Source organism: Chelonus insularis, unplaced genomic scaffold (genome assembly GCF_013357705.1).
Source record: "Chelonus insularis isolate UGA/USDA-ARS -01 unplaced genomic scaffold, ASM1335770v1 contig_25_pilon, whole genome shotgun sequence".
Lineage (NCBI taxonomy): Eukaryota > Metazoa > Arthropoda > Insecta > Hymenoptera > Braconidae > Chelonus > Chelonus insularis.
Window position 1 is genome coordinate 1,187,092 of NW_023276451.1, and position 22,062 is coordinate 1,209,153.

At 32.7% G+C, this 22,062-nt stretch overlaps 1 protein-coding gene across 2 annotated transcripts in view; it reads right to left on the reverse strand.

Moving 5' to 3' along the window:
- The window catches only part of olf413 (DBH like monooxygenase olf413), a 102,315-nt gene that overhangs the window by 61,955 nt on the left and 18,298 nt on the right, over window positions 1–22,062 (reverse strand). Inside the window, exon 2 of one of the 2 annotated variants that reach the window (XM_035079827.1) lies at window positions 396–440. The exons of the other annotated variant lie outside the window; for it this stretch is intronic. Coding sequence (XP_034935718.1) covers window positions 396–399 — 4 coding nt within the window. The 5' untranslated portion in view covers window positions 400–440. The remainder of the gene's footprint in view (window positions 1–395; window positions 441–22,062) is intronic. 2 annotated transcript variants of the gene reach the window in all.

Below are 22,062 nucleotides of genomic sequence, written 5' to 3' on the forward strand. Positions count from 1 at the left end.
AAAGTAATTAAAGTGATGAATACAAGTCATAAAAGTTGATTGAAGAACAAATAATGAATGAAAGTGAAGAAAATATAATGAAATGTAAAAGAACAACAGCTAATGTTTCACTCTCAAGATTACATTACACGTCAATCTGCATGTTATATAAAAATATTTTAAGTCAGATGAGTGATTAATGATCCTCAAGTATAATGTTGCGAATAATCATTGATCAACTATGAGGAAAAAATTCTACTTCTAATTAAAATCGATAAAAAAATTCTAAAAATCTCTTCTCTACACGTCTTGATTAATGTTCAAATAAAATATTTGAAATCAATTAAAAATTCTTTTTTAATCTATCCCATAGCTCATAGCTCATGAAAAAAAAAGAAAATTAATTATATATTTACCCATTTTCTTATAACTGACATGATTGAAATGGCATTTGAACTCACCTGAAACAAGAAATAAAAATAATAAATTAATTTATTTTATTAAAAGTAATTATTTAATAGTGAAAGGATGAAATGTAATATTTTGAAAAGCAAAATGTGAGACAAAATTGTTGATGAAATAATATTTACTACAGGAAATGAAATTATTACGACTGACAAACAGTCTGACCCAATTTGACTTCTCTGTCATCTAATACTGCTATAGGTGAGTATTATACGCAGTCAGAGAATTCTCGTATCGGGTTGCGCCAAATTATCCTTCTGCATCCAAACATCTGGCCTGTGCAGCTTGGCAAATAATAGGATAATACACATTGACCCCGTACAACAACGACGTCGCCATAATTGGTCCCAGGATAACACGTTGCTACCACATAGAAACTAGCAAGTAAGCAAACAACAGTTCCCGTAAAACCAGATCAACAAAATTTTCATCATCTGTCATATGAATTATCAAAAATAAACATGACCGAAATAGTCGGAACCACTTCAACGACTTACAGCATCACAAAAGCTGAACAGCTTGAACTGCATCGCTCCAATCCCAGTTAAAAGGACCATTTATCAATAAAGGGTATTGTTAAAAATTTAATTACTCCAGACATAATTATATATCAGTCATTTTGGTAGATATTTTTTGATACTCTAGCTAACATACATTTCCATAACAAAGTAAATATTAGCAGGTTCTCATGGATAATAGAAAATTCAGTTGAATGAGGTCAGAGATACGTATTTTTTGAATGAAAGTATCACTACGGCTAAACACATACACGAGAGATGACAGAATTATATAAAACGTTAAATCTTGTGTCTCTCAACTGTCTAATTAGCGAGGAAAAAATGAATAAAAAACTTATAGCCAGCATAACATTTACCGCAAATTTATCTCTTGTATTTTTTTTGGCTTCTACTGAGATATACGCCTAGATTGCAGTAGGCAGGATATAATAGAGGAAAAGAGGGAACGATAAAGGGTTTGAAAAATGGGCGGATGGCTCCAGGGAATATTTCCCGCGGGATACTCGAGCAAGCTCCCACTCTAAAATACATATACATTGGGCCAGGAGGTATGATGGAGGTTGAAAGAGAGGATCCTGAAAATAGGCCGCTTGACATGCAGGTCTATTGTCAATGAAACCATCAGGAAACCACAACTATGGTAGTAGCCAACATTTCTCTTCGCATCGAACTTGGCTTTTCTATCTTTTCTTCATATTGATCTTTCTTCAGTAACCTACTAATAATAAATTCCTTTCTAATTCGTGCTCTTGAGTTTTATGGCCATTAGCTAGACATAAATTTCAACTTCAGTGACACAAATAATTTATTTAAACTTTTAAGCCTTTCAAATGATAGCAAAAAATATTCCTCTAGCTAAAATATATTTTTTAGACATTAAAATGTATGAATTCTCAACGTTTTTATATATAATCTTTTTTATGCAAGATAAAAAGCTGTTATCACTATATAACCTTACTGTACAGCTTGAGTAAGAAATGTTTTTTTTTAATAGACGTTAAAAGCTTTAAGACATTTATTATAATTACAAGTCTTGATGATTTACGTGGTCTACGTGAAGAAAAGAACGATAAATTCATCATTTTCTTTATGGACAAACAGTTAAAAGCTAAACATTCCAATGTCATGAATGTCGTCTTTTCTGTTATAAAAAGTACTTATAACCCTGTACATAACACCAACCATACAATTACGCACTTTAATGTAACCACTGAATTTTTCTCATAGGATTTCAAGAACTGCTGCAGTTTTCTACAACCAAGCCACACGGAGAAAAAATTCCAATAAAAATTACCGTGCTCAGCACAACAATCCACGCGCAAATGTCAATTCCCTAAAAAATTAAGACAACCTTCAAAGAAAAATTAGTAATCCTTTTAAAATTTTTATTATAGATTCAATATTTATTAAGAAGAGTAAAAGTAAAAATTCTTATGCAGCACGGTAATATTCGATAAATATTAATTTTTATTCAAACTTTAAACAAAAATTAGTAAGTGACTAGAAAAAAATGAGAATCTGTATATAATTTATTATGATCCGTGTGGTAGGAAAAATTCGGGTGCTCTCCTATAATTTTTTCTATTCTCGAGAGTTTCCGTGCTGGGTCGGGAATCTTCGAATTATCGGTCCAACACAATCTTTCTTTGTATTGTAAGACCGTTCACACAATCAAAAACATAAGCCGTAAAACGTACAATTTAAGACGTACGCGTGCATACTAACATCATAATAAGTTAAAAATTGGTTTGTACGCATGCGTACATCTTACGGCTTTTGTTTTTGATTGTGTGAACACCCTCAGTGCTATAGTTACTTTTTCCATATTGTAAACAAAGATGACATTCATATTTTTCGTTACGATTCAATATTGGCGGCAACACGTTATATCTTAACAATTTATGATAAGCTTAAACGGATTGACGCGGTGGACTCATGGGTAAGCGTCAGCTTGACACACGATGGGTCGCGGGTTCGAGTCCCGGCCGAGACAAAAGTCAGTCATTTATATGATTTTTCTCGGGCCACCGTGAGCGGGAGAGGAAGATCTCTTCGGAGAGCCGGGTGGTTGTATCGACGACACAGGTTTTCTGCGTAAGATCCCGATCGTAGGGATAGGGGGGGGGGCAGTATTGTAAAACGTGTGCCGTATTTCATTCCAACGAATTAATTAGTTAAGAAAGTTAATTATCAATGAACCTAATTTATTTATTTATTTGTTTATATAACCAAAAAAATTATCACTAAACTTAAATAAAATTGTTTGTCGGTTACGTAGTTATCACAGCTAACGTTACTAAATTTTCAGGTGCTGTGGAACACTAAATTTTCTGGTGCTGCCAAAGTAATTTTCAAAAAACTGAATGATACATTTTCTTATGTAACTTATAATTTTTGTATGTTGATCATTACTTTTTACTTTTCAGTAAGTTTGAACTCACATTCTTGAGCAGCACGGTAATTTTTGTATGGATTTTTAAATAAAAATTAACGGAATTTTTTCTCCGTGCAGAAGGCAGCTTTAATTTCTTGGAAAAAGAAAAATGAATATGGCAAAAAGGAAGATAGGTCTTGCTTGTTATACAGCTATTAAAAAGACTTAACCCGCCTTCTTTGCGGTAGCTCCTTTATCATCTGTTAAAGTCTTTAGTTTATTTGCGAATACTTAGAGTCAAAGAGTGTTGTTGATGCTGAGAACAACATTTATGAAATTAAAAGCACGCGATTGCATATTTTGATAATATGTCGTCCAGTTTAACATTCTTTTGTGCTTCTTTAACAAGACATGACGTTGACATGTCCTTCAAGTTTCAGTTTAATTATTCTTTTACATAGTAAGTCCAATTATAATAAACGTGAGATATGGCAACTCTGATTATAGAGTTTAAAATTACAAAGACACAAAAGACAAAGATGAGTAAAAATATTAAATTAACTATTTCTGCTATTATTCTCAAGAAATGTTTTATCAAGTTATTTAATTTGTAGTAATGAATGTTTTTTTCCAGCTTCAGCATCATCATTTTTGAATTGAAGCACATTTTTACCTTCATTAAAAAATTCTTTCCGATAAAAATTTAATAATGTATACCTTTCAGTCCTTTGAATTTTATAATAAGTGTACGGAGGTGTAAAATTGAATGAGAAAAAATGTAAATAAATAAAAAGAAAGGTAGTGACAACACAGTATCGAATGCCAGTAGTAGAATATCGCAAGAATTTATACGAAATCTCAAATACGATTGCTTGATACGTTCTTTTTGCCAGCACAGTCAAGTGTGCAGCAGCGATAGCTGTGCGACACGTTCACGCGAGAGTAATGTACGACTCAAGAAGATGGTTCTTTGTTCCCACGTCTCTGCATTCTCAACGATAAATATCCGAGATGCGGAACTGCATGAAATAGAGAGTATATGATTATATTCAGAAGATCACGATAGTAATTCAAGAAGCTACAGTAATCGCAACCTCATTGGACCCTTCTGATGGTTATTTGCGTGTGGAAAAGCTATGCTTCTTCTGATGACCAAGGCAACATTTGAGCCTTCACCAAATAGTCGATTATACACGAGAACTAAGCACATCTCGGACGATGACGCTTGATGATAAAAGCGGGTAGCGATACAACAAAGAGACGCATGCAGTAATATACTGCAGACTATGTACCCTGCAATGTCGAGGATCCAATCTGCCTGACAAAGGTCAAGCGCGTCAGTTATAGTCCCCAAGCTTTGTACACCACAGAGATTCCAAAGTACCGTAAGAGTCCTTTTCACCTCAAGACTCGAGCTGCATACAACTATCCACTTCAAGAAGGCTCATCCATGATCTTTGAACCGCTGAGAGTTTATTAATCGATTGGTATCAATTATTTAATTAATGACATCATTTCTTCTAAGACCCAGTATTTATCATATTATACGAAGATGTTTGCATTTATGTTTCTCTCTTTTATTAAAACAAATAGAGAATTATTTTATGAGCTCTAATTAGCTGTAACCTTCAACATTATTAATAATTATAAATTATTGAAGGTATTATCGTACTTTATTATTTACCAAGAAAATAAAATGAAATCTTAATCATTAATCAATTTATATATTAATTAAGAACTGAAAAAAATGTAAAAAATTTTTTTCTGTTATACTATTTAATTATTATAAATATTTTATTAAAAGTCAATTTTTTAATGAATAAAAAGTTGAAGTAAAAAATAAACAAAAATAAAATTGTGTCAAATAAACAATAAAAAACTATTTATTGTTTAAACAATACGACTAGAAAAATAAATGCATTTGCGTTTGAGTGAGTTTGTTAACTCTCCACAGTAATACACAGCATGTTCAATACACAGCGTCTAACGGTACCATAGGGACCAGTTGAGAATGACCCTGTCTGTGTAAATGCATGACCTCAGCAGAGACTCTACCAGTATAAACACACGTATCTCAGGGCTGTGTTGTACCGCGTGGATGTCTTTCTCCACTACCTTTTCGTTACTTTCGTAGATGTTTTTTTCGCCTTTCATCAGTTGGTACACTTGGATTTCGCCTGCAGCGTATCATGTATACGAAGCTTGCGTAGACGCCGTAGAATATGTAGTTACACGCAGCCGTGACTGCCGGTCGTACCCGATCACCCATATATTCCTAACGGGCATGAGAATCCGTGAGAGAACGTGAAGCAACTAGATATCAGTTGAATATATATGTATGAACATATATCCAAGTTCCTACACCGTTTTCATGCACCGCTGCAGTTATAGATGATAACTTCAACTACGTACAATGTCAAGACCTACAAGATGAGCTACACGGATATGAGGAAAGAACCGTTTGACCTGTTAAACGAGTTTTATCTGTCCCTGAATATAAATTATTTCTTCATCAGATTACAGTTTGCAGATTTATGCAACATTTGTCCTTTCTTCAACCTTTAACTATACAGTGAATCTAATTAATTTTAACTGACGAATTTTTTTTAGCTGGTACATAAAATATTACAAAAGATAATCCCAATAGTGACAACAAATGATTCTTCTTGACATAAGATTACTCTCGTAGCTTTTCATCTAAGTAAAATGAGGGAGAAATCAGGGAATAATCGAATGAGAATAAGGGTGTGGGATAAATTTCTTTTTCCTCTCGGGGGATAAATTTTCACCTAGCTCCTTCTCTCTTATGCCGACCTCGTTTTCCCTCTTGCGCATAGAAGATCATTGTGATAAATTTGGTCGTAATTGCGGGCAATGAGTTTCTCCCGGGTCGCACTGGGAAATGGCAGGCAATGAGCTAGAAAGGTCACAAAGAAGAGAAGTTGCGAGAAGTTACGTGCAAGACGAAGGTCCTCTAGAACAGCTATTATACGAAATGTATGCTGAGTTGTTATACGAGAATTGTACAATGAAAAGACTTGAAAAGAAAAACGACAAGAGACTGGACACAAATGACTTGGTATCATTAAAACAGGAATGCGACAAGTGTGATGTGTTTTTTTTATTCTCACTAACTACATTGCGATACATTACCATGTTCCCACTTGGCACCTCTTTGGTAATGACCCCGCTGGACTTGTCACGCAAAATAAAATAAAACGAGAAAAAGTTCCCTGTAAACTCCTGCTGTAGCTGAGAAAACTTGATTCTAGAGACTCAACTTTTTTTTCTGATGTCGAGATTATCTATCTACATATGTTTATAATGATAATTCAAGTAATTAAACAAATTTTAATAGTATATTCTCGCAAATAATTATTTTTAACGAGAACAATAATTGTTCTGTGATAAAATCAATTCATTAATTATTAAAAATTTCAAATCATTAGCAAATAAATGTTTTCATTTAAAATGTTTCTTTTGCTGTTAAGATTGAATAAATTGTTGAACATACATTTTTTCATGTCAAGAAAAATTTCAACAAGTTAAAATGTCAGTTGGAACTTTTAAATTTTTAATTATCATCTGGTTTTGATGAACAGACAATTAATCTAAACTCATCAACATTTTAAAATCTAGAAAAACTCGTAGAGATTTTTTATTCTTTCCATCAAAGAATGCTGATTGATGATCATCGATTCATACAAGGCAAAACCACTACTGATATTTATCATGATCTCATTTCAATACTTTGAAATATAGCATGTCGTCGATCAACGTTCCAATTATCAGTTAAGGTGGTCATTAGAAAAAACGTTCCAATCGTATTTCAGATGCATTAATAATGTATACAAATACAAATATTCATAATCAAGATTGAAAACAAACGTCATAATTTATAGCTGAAATAAAGATCAAGTTTTACTTAAAAATAAATGAGATATGTACATATTTTACATTTTATAGATGGAACATCATTATGTAGAAGAGATTGGTCTTGAACAAACCATCTAGGCCAACGAAAAAGAATTTGTTCCATTAAAATAAATGAACAATAAATTGATTCTCAAATATTAAATAAAAATGATGTTGACATTCTTGATGGAGTATATTATTAAAACAAAAAATTAATTGAACGAAAAAATCGAGTACTCAAGTTTCTAGTCTATATTCATGATGAAGATGGTTTGATAAGGGAAAACCTCAACGAGTAACTCGAGGTCAAAGGTTAGCTTAAAATCGATCCTATGAAATTGCCGTTGCGACACGTACACGCTGCTTAGAACGTGTTCCTGATCTCTCGGTGAAGACGAGAAACACGTTTGATATACTTACTAGTAACCCATACGTTCCAGTTCTTCCCAGAGATTTTAAAAGTTAGTGATAAAGTCAGTGGTTCCTGGTAATGACGTGAAAGTCTTTTGAGACATGTTTAATTGCAGGCATTTCATAAAATGTTCAGAAACACGCATTTATCTAATTATATTTTGTTTTGTTTTTACATATTATATCATGTAAACTTGGTGCTTTTCGTCGAGTGTAAATGTCGAAAAAGTTTTAAACTGCAGTATTACTGAAAATCTCTTTATTCTCCAGTTGATAGGTCCTCATGCTCTTTCTATTTCGCATGTATATTATTATGTTAACCCACAAGGCATTTTTATAAGCCACCTGCCTTCAGAGTATTCATTCTCTCGCATTATATAATTACTATAAATGTTAAATTACTGAATGATGAGATTTACATCTTCAAAGAACAGTTGTACGTTTGATGTGGTTAATTTTAGCTTGTACCATATGTATAGTTGATTTTTCATGTTAAACAATTAAACTCTATGCTAATGTTTCAAAAAAAGATTAATTATTCATCAAGTACTATTAATTTTCATGCTTCATTGATTATTCAATCTAATAATTAAATCATCAAATATTACAGACTTGGATTTCTCAGCAAATAAATTTTCCTCCAGAGGTCAAGATGACGATTATGATGAGACATAAATTACTGTGACCTATTTGTGAGTAGGAGGATTACAGTTAATGTACAAAAAAAATAGTCACAGCTAATTTGAGCTTTTAATGAAGAGAGAAAAAAATGGAAAAATAAATGATGAAGATGTAATAGAGGAATTGTCCTGTGGATCACCGCAGGCGGTCGGGTTCTCCAGAAATGACATAATTATCATCATTATAGTTTGTCTGTAATCGCACGAACAAAACCATCGCGTAATGGTCCCTTGGTAAATTACTTATGAGCCTGAGGGGTTAGGTGGAACTGGTAGAAAGGGAATTTTAAGAACAAAGTCGTGTACATCTTCTACGGGGTCATTGTCGTGAAGTCCCGGATTCTCTGTATCGTGGATTGTAACACTACTGTATATATAAACTCAAGAAATGATGGTAACTGGTGGTATTCTATCTTTATAGTGGACAGTTTCTATTTCTACAGGACGTGTCAACTTAACTTTGCTTGGAGAACAACTTAAGACATTATAATTTTACAACAGACGGAAAACACCACTTTACTTGGAATATGCACTTGAAGCTAAATATTACTGAACTCATAATGAGACTTATCAACAGATGTTCTATACCTGTACAAGTATTGTGCAAGCATATATGTGTGTAACTTTAGTTTTAAGATACCATTCAACTTCTATTCTTATTGAAATGCTTGACGTAGATGCATTTTCCGGTCGCTGAAAGGAAAGAGACGATGCGTAACTTGCATGGAAAAATATATATATTCTCGTATGCATCTTATTATCATCCTGTTGACACGTTGTTAAAGTACGTTGACATGGTTTCTTTTGCGTGCAATAACTCGATGTAACGCCTACTAGAAATTATATTAATTAACATTTTTTTAATTCATTTATCCTTGATTCTCATACCAAGACTTGGTAATTGTACTTCAAGACAATTTGAATGCTTTCTTAGAAAAGATTACTTCATCATTACAATAATTTTATAAGATAAACTTTTCCATTATTCTCTTCCAGTAATTTTAAAGCATTACAATTAATTATATAATTTATAAATTATGGAGTATTTTCGAAAATAAATTATTCATTAAAAAAAAACCTCTCTGCTCACAATATTGGCATAAATAAAAATTGACGAGAAAGAAAAAAAACAAAATAATTGAAGGTATTAATTCGCACACAGCTAATGTTAATGGAGATTTGGTTTCGACTGGTTTTATATTTCACGTGTGTGTATATAGCTAATGTTTCCTGGGTATGATTGCTAATATTTTTTTCACATCTTGTCAGTTCGATCGATGCCTACATCAGTAATTGCGATAGCAACTACGATGCATCGTCTGTTCACCAGTTACATTGCATATACACTCCTCCTCCCTTTTCTCTCTTTGCTCCTCGATGCCAGAGGTCGTCTGGGCGTTGCACACCCACGGCGGTATGTTGTATAATTACAACCCAATGGTCAGCGCAATGTAATGTACGTAAGTTCCTATCGCGTGTACGTTTCATGAGCCAACGCACTAACTGTGTAGTGTATTGTATAAAAAATATACACAAGAGATGAGGGGCGCGTTTCAATGTTACTCTCTTACGATAGAAAGGACATAAAGGATGCCTCCAAGCTTCACCACTCGTATCTTTCTTTTTTATTAAACAAGTAGACATCACTGTTCTAACTTGTCCCTACATCTTAGTTGAACTCAAAACTTTTCAATTGAAAGAAGAATTTTTTAATATTCATAAACACAAAAAAAAAATTTATTAATAATCCTTTTTTCACGTAAAATAATCATAAAAAAAACAGATATTGAGTTAAGCATGAGAAAAAATTGTTTGAAAATATCTCTATCAGAATTTCGTTGGAATCAAATTTTAAAGAGATATAAAAGGTTATGATACTGTGAAAGCATATAAAAAGTTGAAAAATGTCAAATAGTAAATATTGCTCATGTTCATTTGATTATTTCTGCATTTTTATTTTAGTTTTCTTTACAACGAGAATAAAAAAGCATTAAAAAAATATGGTAAATGAATATGATGTTTATCACATATTGATAAAAGTCACGAAATGAAGCTAAATTTGTTGGAGTAACTCGCACACTTTTCACCCCGTGCTCTCTTATACCGCTTTGGGAAATTCTAATGAGAACAATCTCGCCTTGGTGCGTAATTACGAAGTTAATTGGATGGTGCGGAGTAGTAGAAGAGAAAGCGAGAGCTAGCAAAAATAAACGAGCGGATAGTAAAACATGCGCAATTCACTCAACAAACTCGAGATATAATTGAAAAGGATTATGATGAGCAAGCATCTAGTATATATTTATGAATGACCATTTTAAACATAAAATTATTTTATCAATTTGTCTGGTGTTAATTTAAAATAATAATCTAATAGAGCTTAATACTTTCATAAAAGAGATCAATCAAATACAATAATATTTCATAATAATTATGCACTTCAAAAAAATCTTGTTTTATTCAGAGATTATCGGATACATAAAAAAAGTCCGCATCCATTATTAGGAAAATATATTTTTTCACGAGAAAATGCATTTTTCTCTTTACATTTATTGTGATGCACGAAATCTCATATTTATTTTATAATTTTTAGCTGTCTAAAATTACACGAAAGCTGGAAAAAAAATTTTCAGCAAACAGATTCAATATTTCATTTACAAATTGAATGAAAGAATAAATAAATGTTTTTATTTAAACGAAAATAAACAAAAAATGTTTTGATCAATAATCGATGCAGTAAAAGATGTCTAACTCTCAACAATGTAAAAAAACAAGGAACAAATACATTAATATCTTTCATTTACATCATGACTGAAGAGTTCCCCTGAGAATGCAGATTCTCTTGCGTGATCACACATGCGATCTTTTAAAAGGCTCGTGCCGCGATAAATTCCATTTGTTCCTTTTCACTCTCTATCTCGCGTAATGCGTATTGCCGACCCCCCAGTGTAGGTAATTGTATACCAACGAATCTTACGATAGAGTCCTCCACAAGTTGCCGAGTAATTACTTAAGACGCACCTAAACACCACCTACGAACGCCCACATCTTGTCTATTTCTTTACTCTTGTACATTTTTATCGATCAATTCTAACATGTACACTCACAATACTATACTCGTCTTTACTTCACTCTTGACGTTGAATGCTAGAAGAAAAGCATACATTTTCTAAAACATAAACACTCTCAAGAACCTTCGTTCTAACGTTAAAAATGCAACTTCCTACACTTGTGAGTACTCTTTCAATCTTTTTGAATTTTTCTCTTGATTTTATTTGTAAATAAGGAAATGCTAACAATATATATGTACGAAAGCACACCTGAGAATTAATAGGTAGAGATGTTGTAAAAATAACGAAAACATCATTGGAGTTGCAAAAAATTTCGAAGACACCCCAACAGTTGTTGATTGTTTGGTTGTCATAAAATTTTTTATTGCTTCATGTTTCTTATTTTCTTCTTGTAATTGATGGCGGCATGAGAATAGTACATTAACATTAGAGTAATACTCGGCGAATATGCCTACGCACTGTAACGAATATAAGTGCGAATTTTAACACTACACAACAATGGTGCGATAAAGTTCCTTTTCATACTCTTGTGTCAATGGTGTAATTTGAAACTTGCCGACACTCTCAAGTGTACTGTAGTTTTATGACGTGGGCATTGTCATGCACCATCATTAAAGACGCAACAGACGGAAAGAGTTGACAGTTAATTTTGTTTCTTTTTTTTTTAAGGCAATTTTGAAATTTAACCAACTATATTTTATATTTACATTCTCGGAAATTATTTTTTTATTCATCTATAAATTGTTTTAAAAATATATGTAATTTTTTTCACTTAACCCGATGCCATCTCACGATAATCAAAAATTTTATAGTTATAAATATTAGTTATTACTCCATACAAGGATGGAGAATTTTAATAGATGGTTGATAAATAAAGGAAAGTTATACTTTCGAGGTAGCCTTTTATAATGTCTATAAAATATAAGACTGAAATAGTTAAATTTATGTGCAACTATAATAATCATTTTTTCTTCCTTATTTGTTGTTTTATTATTTTCTCAACAGTATCTAGCTGTAATATAAAATTTATGTCAGCTGGAAAACTTGCATTTTATGATTATATTTAGTCTTTTCGTACAAATTTAAAAACTGTACACCACGGTCTTAGGTACACTTTAGAATATTGAAAAAGATAAAAAAAATGTAAATATTTTTAATAATACATCATGGCTATTTTATGGTGAATTTAGATATCATCAACGTTGATCAGAAGAATCTTTAAATAGCACAAAACTATTAGCCTCAAGTATTGATGATTTATAATAAAAACCGGAAAGTAGTAACAAAAAGTTAAAAAATAAGCAATGTTATGGGCAAATGGGGAGCTCTGTAATAATAGTTGCGGTTTTAAAGTTATCCCAAGTGTCTAGAAAGATTACCTTTCTCCTTGCTCATCTTAACTTTGCAGCAGTCTTCTTGTGTTGCTGCTTATTTTATGAGCCAGAACATTCTTTTCTTCTTGTTCTTTCATCTATAGAGGTCTTGACTGTATTCCGATGCTACATGCAAAACCATAACGTTTCTACTCAGCGCAATGCGTACAGCACATTATTTATGGCGTGGCGCGTAATGGGATGTTGGATACTAATGAGCGTTCGACGTAATGCAGCGTGACCTTAGCCGTTGATAGTTAAGTTTTTTTAGGATACTCTACCAATATATTCACTGAGTAAAGGAGATGACGAAGTGTCTTCTCTCAACTCTACTCCTCTAGAGGAGTTTACCGAGGAAGAGATCCACATTTCCTTCCTTCGTTCCCTCAAGATAAATCGTTAAAAGTTGGAGAGAAATTTTTTTGCCACTGAGTCAGTAGATCAGTTTAACTGGACATGTCTTTCTTTCAATGAAACCGGATAAGGAACGTTTATTACTCTTCAAGATAAGTTTAATTTTGCTGGATCATCTGGTGTCCATTCAATATTTTCTCTTGTCATTGAATTGCTATTAATTTATTAACGTTCACGTAAATTCAAAGACTAGTAGAGTATTCTAGCTTCTAGCATCGGTTCAACGACTTCACTGCTTCATAGTCATCATACATTGTTCCGAACACCAGAGAATGTATAATTATTCTCATGGTTGCGTTATAGCCCGCTGAGTTAACGTTCGACGTATCTCTTGACTCTTTAACGAGGTGCTGGGTTAGTGCTTGAACATAAGAGCAATAAATAGATGTCGAAATTTTTTTGCAGACTTTCATCAACTTGATAATTAGTTTCACGCATGTTGTCTTGATGGCGAAATATTTTTTTATACCTAAACAAATGGATGATAAACCATCTGATGTTGACGAAAAAAAAATTAAAGCTGTTAGATACTCTCAAATGTAGAAGATGCATAGAAGTCGCGTGCGCACATATGTGAAGTCTATGGAAAAAATGCTATTGCTTCTATGTAGCTGGTACATCGTATCAACTCTTTCTCTCTTGAGAGTTAAAAATTCCTCATAAATCACAGCACCATGAAAAATTCCCTACCTTATCCTCAGCGAATTTCTTCCGGCGAATCTTTCAGATCTTTCTCATTCACTCTTTTTTTCCTTCGCTCTTATCCTCTTCCTTTTTCTCGTGTGCATTCATTGGACCAACGAACGCAAGAACTCTCTTCTACTCCTCTAAAATTTACCCTTAAAGCGAAAAGCAGTCAAGAACTCCCTTTTACAAATCTGTTTGACATCCTTTCCTTGATCTGACTGTATGCATATTTTAGCATTCTCCTCTGTGAAACTTGGTTCATTTCTTTACAATTTTTCAACATTTTTAATTGTCCTTTCTGTACTACTTACTCGAGTACAAAGTTTCATTTCTCTATAAACCTTAAGACAAATACGAAATATTAAACTTTAGGCTTTTGGTAAATATATATATTTAACTTAATACAAATATAAAGTGAAGAAAAATGTCTTCTTTGTTTTCTCCTTAATTCTTTGAGTATATTGTCATCTAGCAGAAGTTTCTAACACGTCACACTGTCGTCTTGAGAGCACTGTCAACTGTGTATAATGTTTACGTTAGACACTAAAAAAAGGACTATTTTTATTGTTTGACTTATCCAACAACTCTTAGTTACACCTGAGGCTGTTTTACTGACACCATTTCCACCACTTAATGCAAGAATTTATAATTCACTATTTTCTCCTTTCTTCAACGATTGCTGTATAAATTTATTTATTATCATTCATTTTACGTTCAATAAAAATTATCTTCTGTAAACAAATAAAAAGTATTCCGTTAAATTGCAAGAGTAATGGTTCTTCAAAGAAAACTGATTCTTCGTAAATGCAAAATTGTACTTAAACTGAGTACGAATTTAAAAAAAAAGATAAAATAATGGAAAAGTATAAATCTCATGGAGGTGAGAAAAGAGTAAGTCACCTCTTAGCTCTTGGCTTGTCTTAATTACACTTTTTGTTTCACTTGACAGCTAGTCTCTGCACACTCCTAACCATTAAGACCATCAAGTTAAGTAGCGACGTGATATTCTACCATCTCTTGGATATAAATATGTATAAGCGTACGTGTATAAGTGTGCAAAAATATCCTAAAGAAATTTTCCCTTTTCATACACACATACACTCAACATTTCAACAAGGACCCATGACTCTCTTTACGTTCATGTTGAAGTTTCTAGTTTTTTCATCTTTCTCTCTCTTGATATTTTCTCCACTTTTGTTTTTTACATCTTTTTCTCACACTTCTCGTTCACTTTTCTTAACATGCCTCCCACGCTCTCCAACCCGTTCTGGCATTAATTATATTTTATCACGCTTTTTTCGTTCTTATTTAAATGTAAATCGTGACTATTTGGCATATTAATAAATGAATACGTTAATAAACCATCCTTGTTACTTTTTTCGTAAGCACAGATTCTTCTTAGCTGCGTCCATTTTATTCTTTCTCTTTTAATAAGCGTAACAATGATAGAATTTTAAATTAAAACTTTTCAAAAGTGTTCTTAACGATTATTATTAAAATTTATCGATAATGAAAGTGTGACTTTACTTAATAACTTCATTCAAGATCTTGGTGCTCCAAAAGATAAAAGGTTCAATGAATTCATTTAAAATAAAATTTTATAAGTATTTAAAAAGATTTCTTTCTTGTCACTAAACGATTATTATTTCATAACTAATTAATATATTCCTTCTTGAATATATTTCTATTGATTCAATATATTCGTCAACATTAATTTAATTAGAATCAATATCATAATTTATAATATCTTTATCTATTTCTGTAAGATTTTTTTCTCTGATAAAAATCATGGTAGTTTATTCATGAATACATTTATTAGACAGATAGATAAAAAATGAACAGTAAACAAGTTGATTTATTTTCCCTTGGCTGTCAACTCTTAGTGTCTTTATCTTTCATTTCTAGACGATAATAGGAGCGTTGACCAACTTTTGTAAAATTTATGAAAGGAAATGATGAAGGCAATGTGTAGAGAGAACATGAGTGAAGCAGAATCTTTGGAATGAGGCTACGAGAACAACGAGGCGGAAAAGTAAAGTGGATGAAGGCAAAACACAAGAGAAAGAGAGATTGAAGGCCTGCCTACACATCCCTTTCAACAATATGTACCGCCAAACTTCTTATTTCTCCCTCGTTCACTTGTGCAGTCCGCCTGTACATCGCATGACATGAAAGAATATACTTGATGCAGACTCAAATATTAAATAAGTAGACATTATCACAGTCTGTTGTTGTCCCCAGATAAGTTCTACTCAGCAATTTTCTAACCACATACGCACATGTGACTTGATATAATTATATGCTTCTTTCAACGATTGAAGCCGAAGGACACACAGTTTGGATTTGCGTGAGACTTCTCGCACGGCTCTGCTCAATTATTAACTAAGCCAACAATATGCCGCGCCTTCAAGAAGAATCCCTTGCTCCTTCCTCTTAATTCTATCTTCCTTCAAAGGATTAGCATAAAATTCTTCGTCGTCTACTCCGTTAATAGCCATTATCAATGAATCCACAGAGTCAAGGGGCAAGAGGAGTGCGTGGGTTGGTGACAAACTTTCTACATTTAAATAAAATCCAACATTAATCCCTAGAAAAAAATTATAATTGAATTTTGGAGAGATAACAGGTAGTACAGAATCTAGGAAAAATTATCTTATGCTTTTAAACATTATAATACGTGAAAAAACTCACGTTAAAACGTCCTTAAAAACACACTTAATCTATAATAATCTTCAAAAGATTTTTTTTTTATTATAATTGATTCTTTTTTATCCAAGTAACTTATACAAGGAAAAAAAGCAATCACTTTATTTGAAAGATTGGATACATGTTTTCTCAAGTTCTTTTAAATATACATCTAGAAAGATTTATTCACTTTTGAGGTCTGTTTAAAGAGAGTGAAATCATTCTTCCTTTGATAATAAATAACTGAGTAAAAAGAAATTGTACGCAAGTAGGTAAAGAGCATAATTGAAGCTTGAAATTAGCACTTGAAATGAATTTCTACAGATATTAGCATGAATTAGTCATGCATTAAAGGGTATATAACAGTATAAAAATGTACGAATTCAGTACGTTGAATTGTAGTATTCTTGTAACTTCTAAGAATAATGAATGTTCTGAAAAGAAGATTTAGCGTTAGAGAAACGAACGAAAGTAGTTGGAAGAATCGTACGAATCTATAGGTACTAGAATGATGTCCTCGAGGGTTTCAAGAGCCTCAAAGGTACGATCGATCATGGTGATGTCGAGGGTATATTATCCCTCTTGATTGTAGATGCAGGCAACAGAGAGAAGTCTCATTCTCTTGCCACCGGAAGTCGACAAGTCGAGTGCATTGCATGCACAGTAGTTGAGATTGATCTCTCCCTTTTGACCATCATAACGCAGATCGAGTTTCTTTGTTGCACACATGATATCATACACGTTTTCGTTGAAGAACTTTACCTTGAAGAAAGACTTCAAACAGCTGTAGAGATATCTCGTTTTTATGATGCTTACATTCCAGATTTCATTTAATATTGAGGGCCACACAGCTTGTACGTCTTCTCTCCTTTTCAAACCGCTATATTATACTCTAATGGAATGTAGGTGGGCCTGCATATATGCGTTTGAGTCTCGATCTTATATTACGTAGGTTGCACCGTTGGATATGTTGCGTACATCTTTTTCCTTTCTCTATTCTCTTTTCGATCTCGTCGTCACTTGACTCATTCTCGTGCGACTTCTTTAGTGCATGAAGGGGAGTAAAATAATGTAAAGTAATGTATATGCATTGCAGCAACCGCTGAATTGCGCGAGTATTGTCGAACAAGCCAGTACTTGCCCACGCGAGACAGCAGGCACGTGGGTGGAGAAAAACCTCATTCCCTCAGGCTTCAAATGACCAACCCTCTTTTGAACATATTTCTCTCTGTCTTCTTCTTCTTCTTCTCTTATTATTTTTGCTCTTAAACTTGTTTTTTTTTTCCTCACTATTTCGCATTCCTATTTCTTACCCTCTTTGTCAATGAATTCATAGCAAAGTGCCCTCTCAAGAAAAGTTTTGAGATGGGTTCTTTGATTGCTTCAATAAGTTCAGACTAAACAAGATGCTTGTCAATAATATGCCTTTTATTTCTTACAACATTTCTGATATTCAACATAAATTTTTCCTTCAAAGAAATAAAACTTCTTTTATCAAGAAACAATTGTTAAGAAGTGAATGTCAATAAAAAATTTAACATCTTTTTTTAACATTGTGAAAGGCACGACCTAAAAAGTGAAATACCTCAAATCAATTGATGCTTCGATCATTGATATAATAAAAAAAATAATTAATGGATTTTAAAGCGGTCTTGTGTAATCAATAAAAGTAAATATATGTCGGCTTTGAGTGCATTAGCAAAGAGTATATCAAACATACTGGTATAATGATACTTGAGGAAATCTTACAATTCTAGAAGGCGTGACCCAACAAAGCTTATTAGTGTCGAGGTTATTGAATTTAGTAAATATTCATTAATTAAAATCATATCAAATAACAAAAATTAGTTATTTTAACCCAATAAATAAATATTTAAATACATGATCTATTAAACTAATACACAACTTGATGAAAACCAGATCTTGGTTGGAAATTTCTTACTCACAAAGTTTAAACGTTTTAAATAGCTTTCCGTTGAATTCATAGATAATGAAAGGAAGAACTGAGTTTATAAGATGATACTTCCGTTCAAACGACAAAGTTGTGAAAATTGCCCCAAGCAAATCTTTCTTTTTTCTTTAATTAATTAAATTATCTCTTCTGCAATAATCAAGTCAAAAGTTGTACGTTCATAAAGAGTTGATGACATTATTTCTTTAAAACGTTTTTTTATTGCTGTAAAAATAAATAGAGTATAAGCTTTCATATGTGTATTTTTTTAGCTCCAAAGAAATGCTCATCACACTACCCCAGTCGGTTGATCTTTCAAAGAATGTTTATTTCTCCAAAGTTTTCAAGATAGACATATGACTCGTTAAAACGCCCCAAACTCATCAAGACAATTTTCATCACTCTGTAATAGGGAAGAGTTCTTTTTTCCCACATTGACGAAAGAAATCGTGAGCAAGTAAAATAGAGTGAAGACAGGCACTTACGTTCGCGTGTCTTCACTTCCTCAACGAAAGTCTATTAAAAGTACTAGAAGTCTAAATAAGAGAAATAGTTGAAGAAATAAAAGTTGAAAGGGAAAATTTTCTCATCTAGTTTCCTTCCTGTCTTGTCTATCTCTAAGAATTAATAAAAAAGGAACAGTAATGTAAATAGAAAGAATGAATTGTAGAGCATATCAATTTTACTTTAATTTTCCAACATGATAGCTACCACATTCTTGTTCAAAAGAATTCTAAAAATCTAATAATAAAATTCATTCGAAATAAATCTCAACAAAATGAAAAATTAAGTAATACATTTTTCACTCTTTATTTCAAACCACATTGCGGTTGGTGGTTTTTTTCTTTGCGGCTTACACTGTTCCGAAATTGTTCGATAGCTAAAAGCTAAACACCTGCATGATAGATTTCAATAAAATTGAGAAGAAAGCTATTGGGTAAATTCATTTATGAATAAAAGATCACTTAAAACCCTAATTGTATGCGTGAATACTACATTTTGAAGGAAAAGATTATATAGGCGTCATGTGTTTGATTGAAATGAAAAGAAAGCAGAATCATCTCTTGTCATCATCATCGTCAAAAATCTGGCATGGTTGCCACACTAGCTTCAAAACCTGCCAACGATTAAATTCACTCACGAAATAGCTTGCAGTGAAATATATTAATAAAAAGAATGGACTCTCAAGACGAAAGAGAAATCATTAAGAGTGTTCTTGTATATATGTATATAATATATATACGTTCAAGTATATATGGATGAGATAGAATAGCCCGAGGCTTAATGGTTTTTGATTTGTTCAAGAGTACATCCGATGTAGTATTTCTTGACGGCATGTATTTAGAGAGTGCTGTTGCGCAATGACGCAAATCCTCAAGTCAAACGCATTCAAACTTTCTGTACGTGTATATACGTTCCTTGTGCATACTAGGACGACGTGAATACATACTTGAGTACTACTGGTGGAGTAGAGAGAATATATGTCATGTATATTTCATGATAATCGCACAATAGAACTCCAAAACCATTATGGCTCCATGATTATCGATAATTTAATACGTTTGAATGAAGATAAAATTACTTTCTTTGCTATTCATATCTCATTTTATATAAATAATTATATCATTTGTTTTCTAGATATCATCACTGCAATATCACATTATCCTTAAATTATTTCTTGATGCATAATCATTTTTTAGTGAACAAAATTTGTAGATAGCATGAAATACTTTTCAAGACTGATTGATAAACAGTTGAGGCAATGAGTGTAAAAGACTGTTCTAATAATCAAGTAATCATTCAAGCAATAAAGTATCAATTCCAACCAATTGCTCGATCATTCACCTCGACATGAAGCATACCTCTTTGCGGCAACATAAAAAGAGATGAGGTGAAACAAAAAAAGAGCAGCAAGAAGAGTTTTCTTTTTTTTTCGTTTTCCGTCGATTTTCTGAGTGTTGGTAAGTCCTATCAACAATCCTTGACAGACTTTATTACTAGTCTATATGTATTGGTCTACTCTTCTATGGCACAACAGGCGACCACGTTGCAGACATTACAGATATCTCTCGGACGTAGGCGTGCCGATCTATTTATGGTGGATGGATGAGAGAAGCATATAGGGTGACACGGCAGAACGCCAGACACGTTGCTCCGAATGAGTCTAGGGGCTGATATATACACATGGCTTATTCGCCTCTTCCTTTTTACTCATCCACACTAACTGAAAGATCTATAAATATACATCTCATCTTCGTTCGGAGTAAAATAATATAATTATCCCTATGATATATGACGGCACTCAAGTATTTTCTCGCAGCGACATTTGTCACACGAAACCGACTGACGCGAAGACGCAACTCATTCGTTGCCCTTTTTCACTCACACAACATACACGCATGTACTCCTCCTATTTCGTCTTCCATATCCTACTCAACTCCTTGGATTTCTTGACTGTTGGTTCGTTTGTCCGAAAACCAAGTCGGCACTTTGATCGAAGATTTATTCCAAGAACTCTCGCGCGTTAGTCAAAATCCCCTCTTTCACTTTCTTATTCTTATTTTATTGTTTTTTTAATCTTATTCGCTTTGCGAAAGCGACGACGAGGGAGTACATGAGAACAATTTCCGGTCGACGTTTGTGGGAGATATGACACTATAAGGATTTATTTTCAGGTCACGTCTTGGGAGACTCTTGAATCTCCAAGCCGAGGAAAGAAGATATAATTAATCGATCGTAAAGTCTCTTGACAAATCTCTTGGCATTGCTAAGAAAAAATATCAAATGCATGGCGCCACGCGTATAAGAAATGTGTTAAACATGAAGCAATATGTAGTAAAAGCTTCAAATCGTACACTATTCGCGGCTAGCTGTTTCATATGAATATAACTGCGACAAAAAGTAGCAGGGTACTAAAGACTACTTCAACAAGGTTGCTCCAGATACAATTATTATCGTTTTACTACACTCAGAAAAGTGAGTATCAGCGTTTAATTTTTTTTGTATTGTATTTAACACCATGCTTGTAGAGAATATAACTTTAAATCTAACCATTTTTTTTATTCTCACTATAAAAATCATAAAACTTTTTCCTTTTTTTTTAAACTCAAATATGTAAAAAAAAAGTTTCTATTTATTTTATTTTTTTTTTAAATACTAAATTCTATTATATTTATTCAAGCTGTCATGTAGCTACCGGAATTTATATTTACTTTTCTTTACAACAGGACATATAGAAGAGAAATTAATATGATGTCTATAAAAAGCATTAAAAAATTAAATAATTTACACCAAACAAGTGTGATATATCAAAATTCAACAAAAAGTCAGGGCGTTAAAAACTACACCAATAAGATTGCTTAGTAGGTATTAAAAAAAGGAGAAAGTGTAGGTTGAGAGGGGACCACCACAAACGGGTTTAATCGCGATTGGGATGAAAAGCAAGATAGATCTGTAGGGGCTGACGTTATACACACACGTGTAGTCCCCTATTCGAAAGCACGACGTATAAAAGCAGTCGTATAGTAAATGCTTATATACTT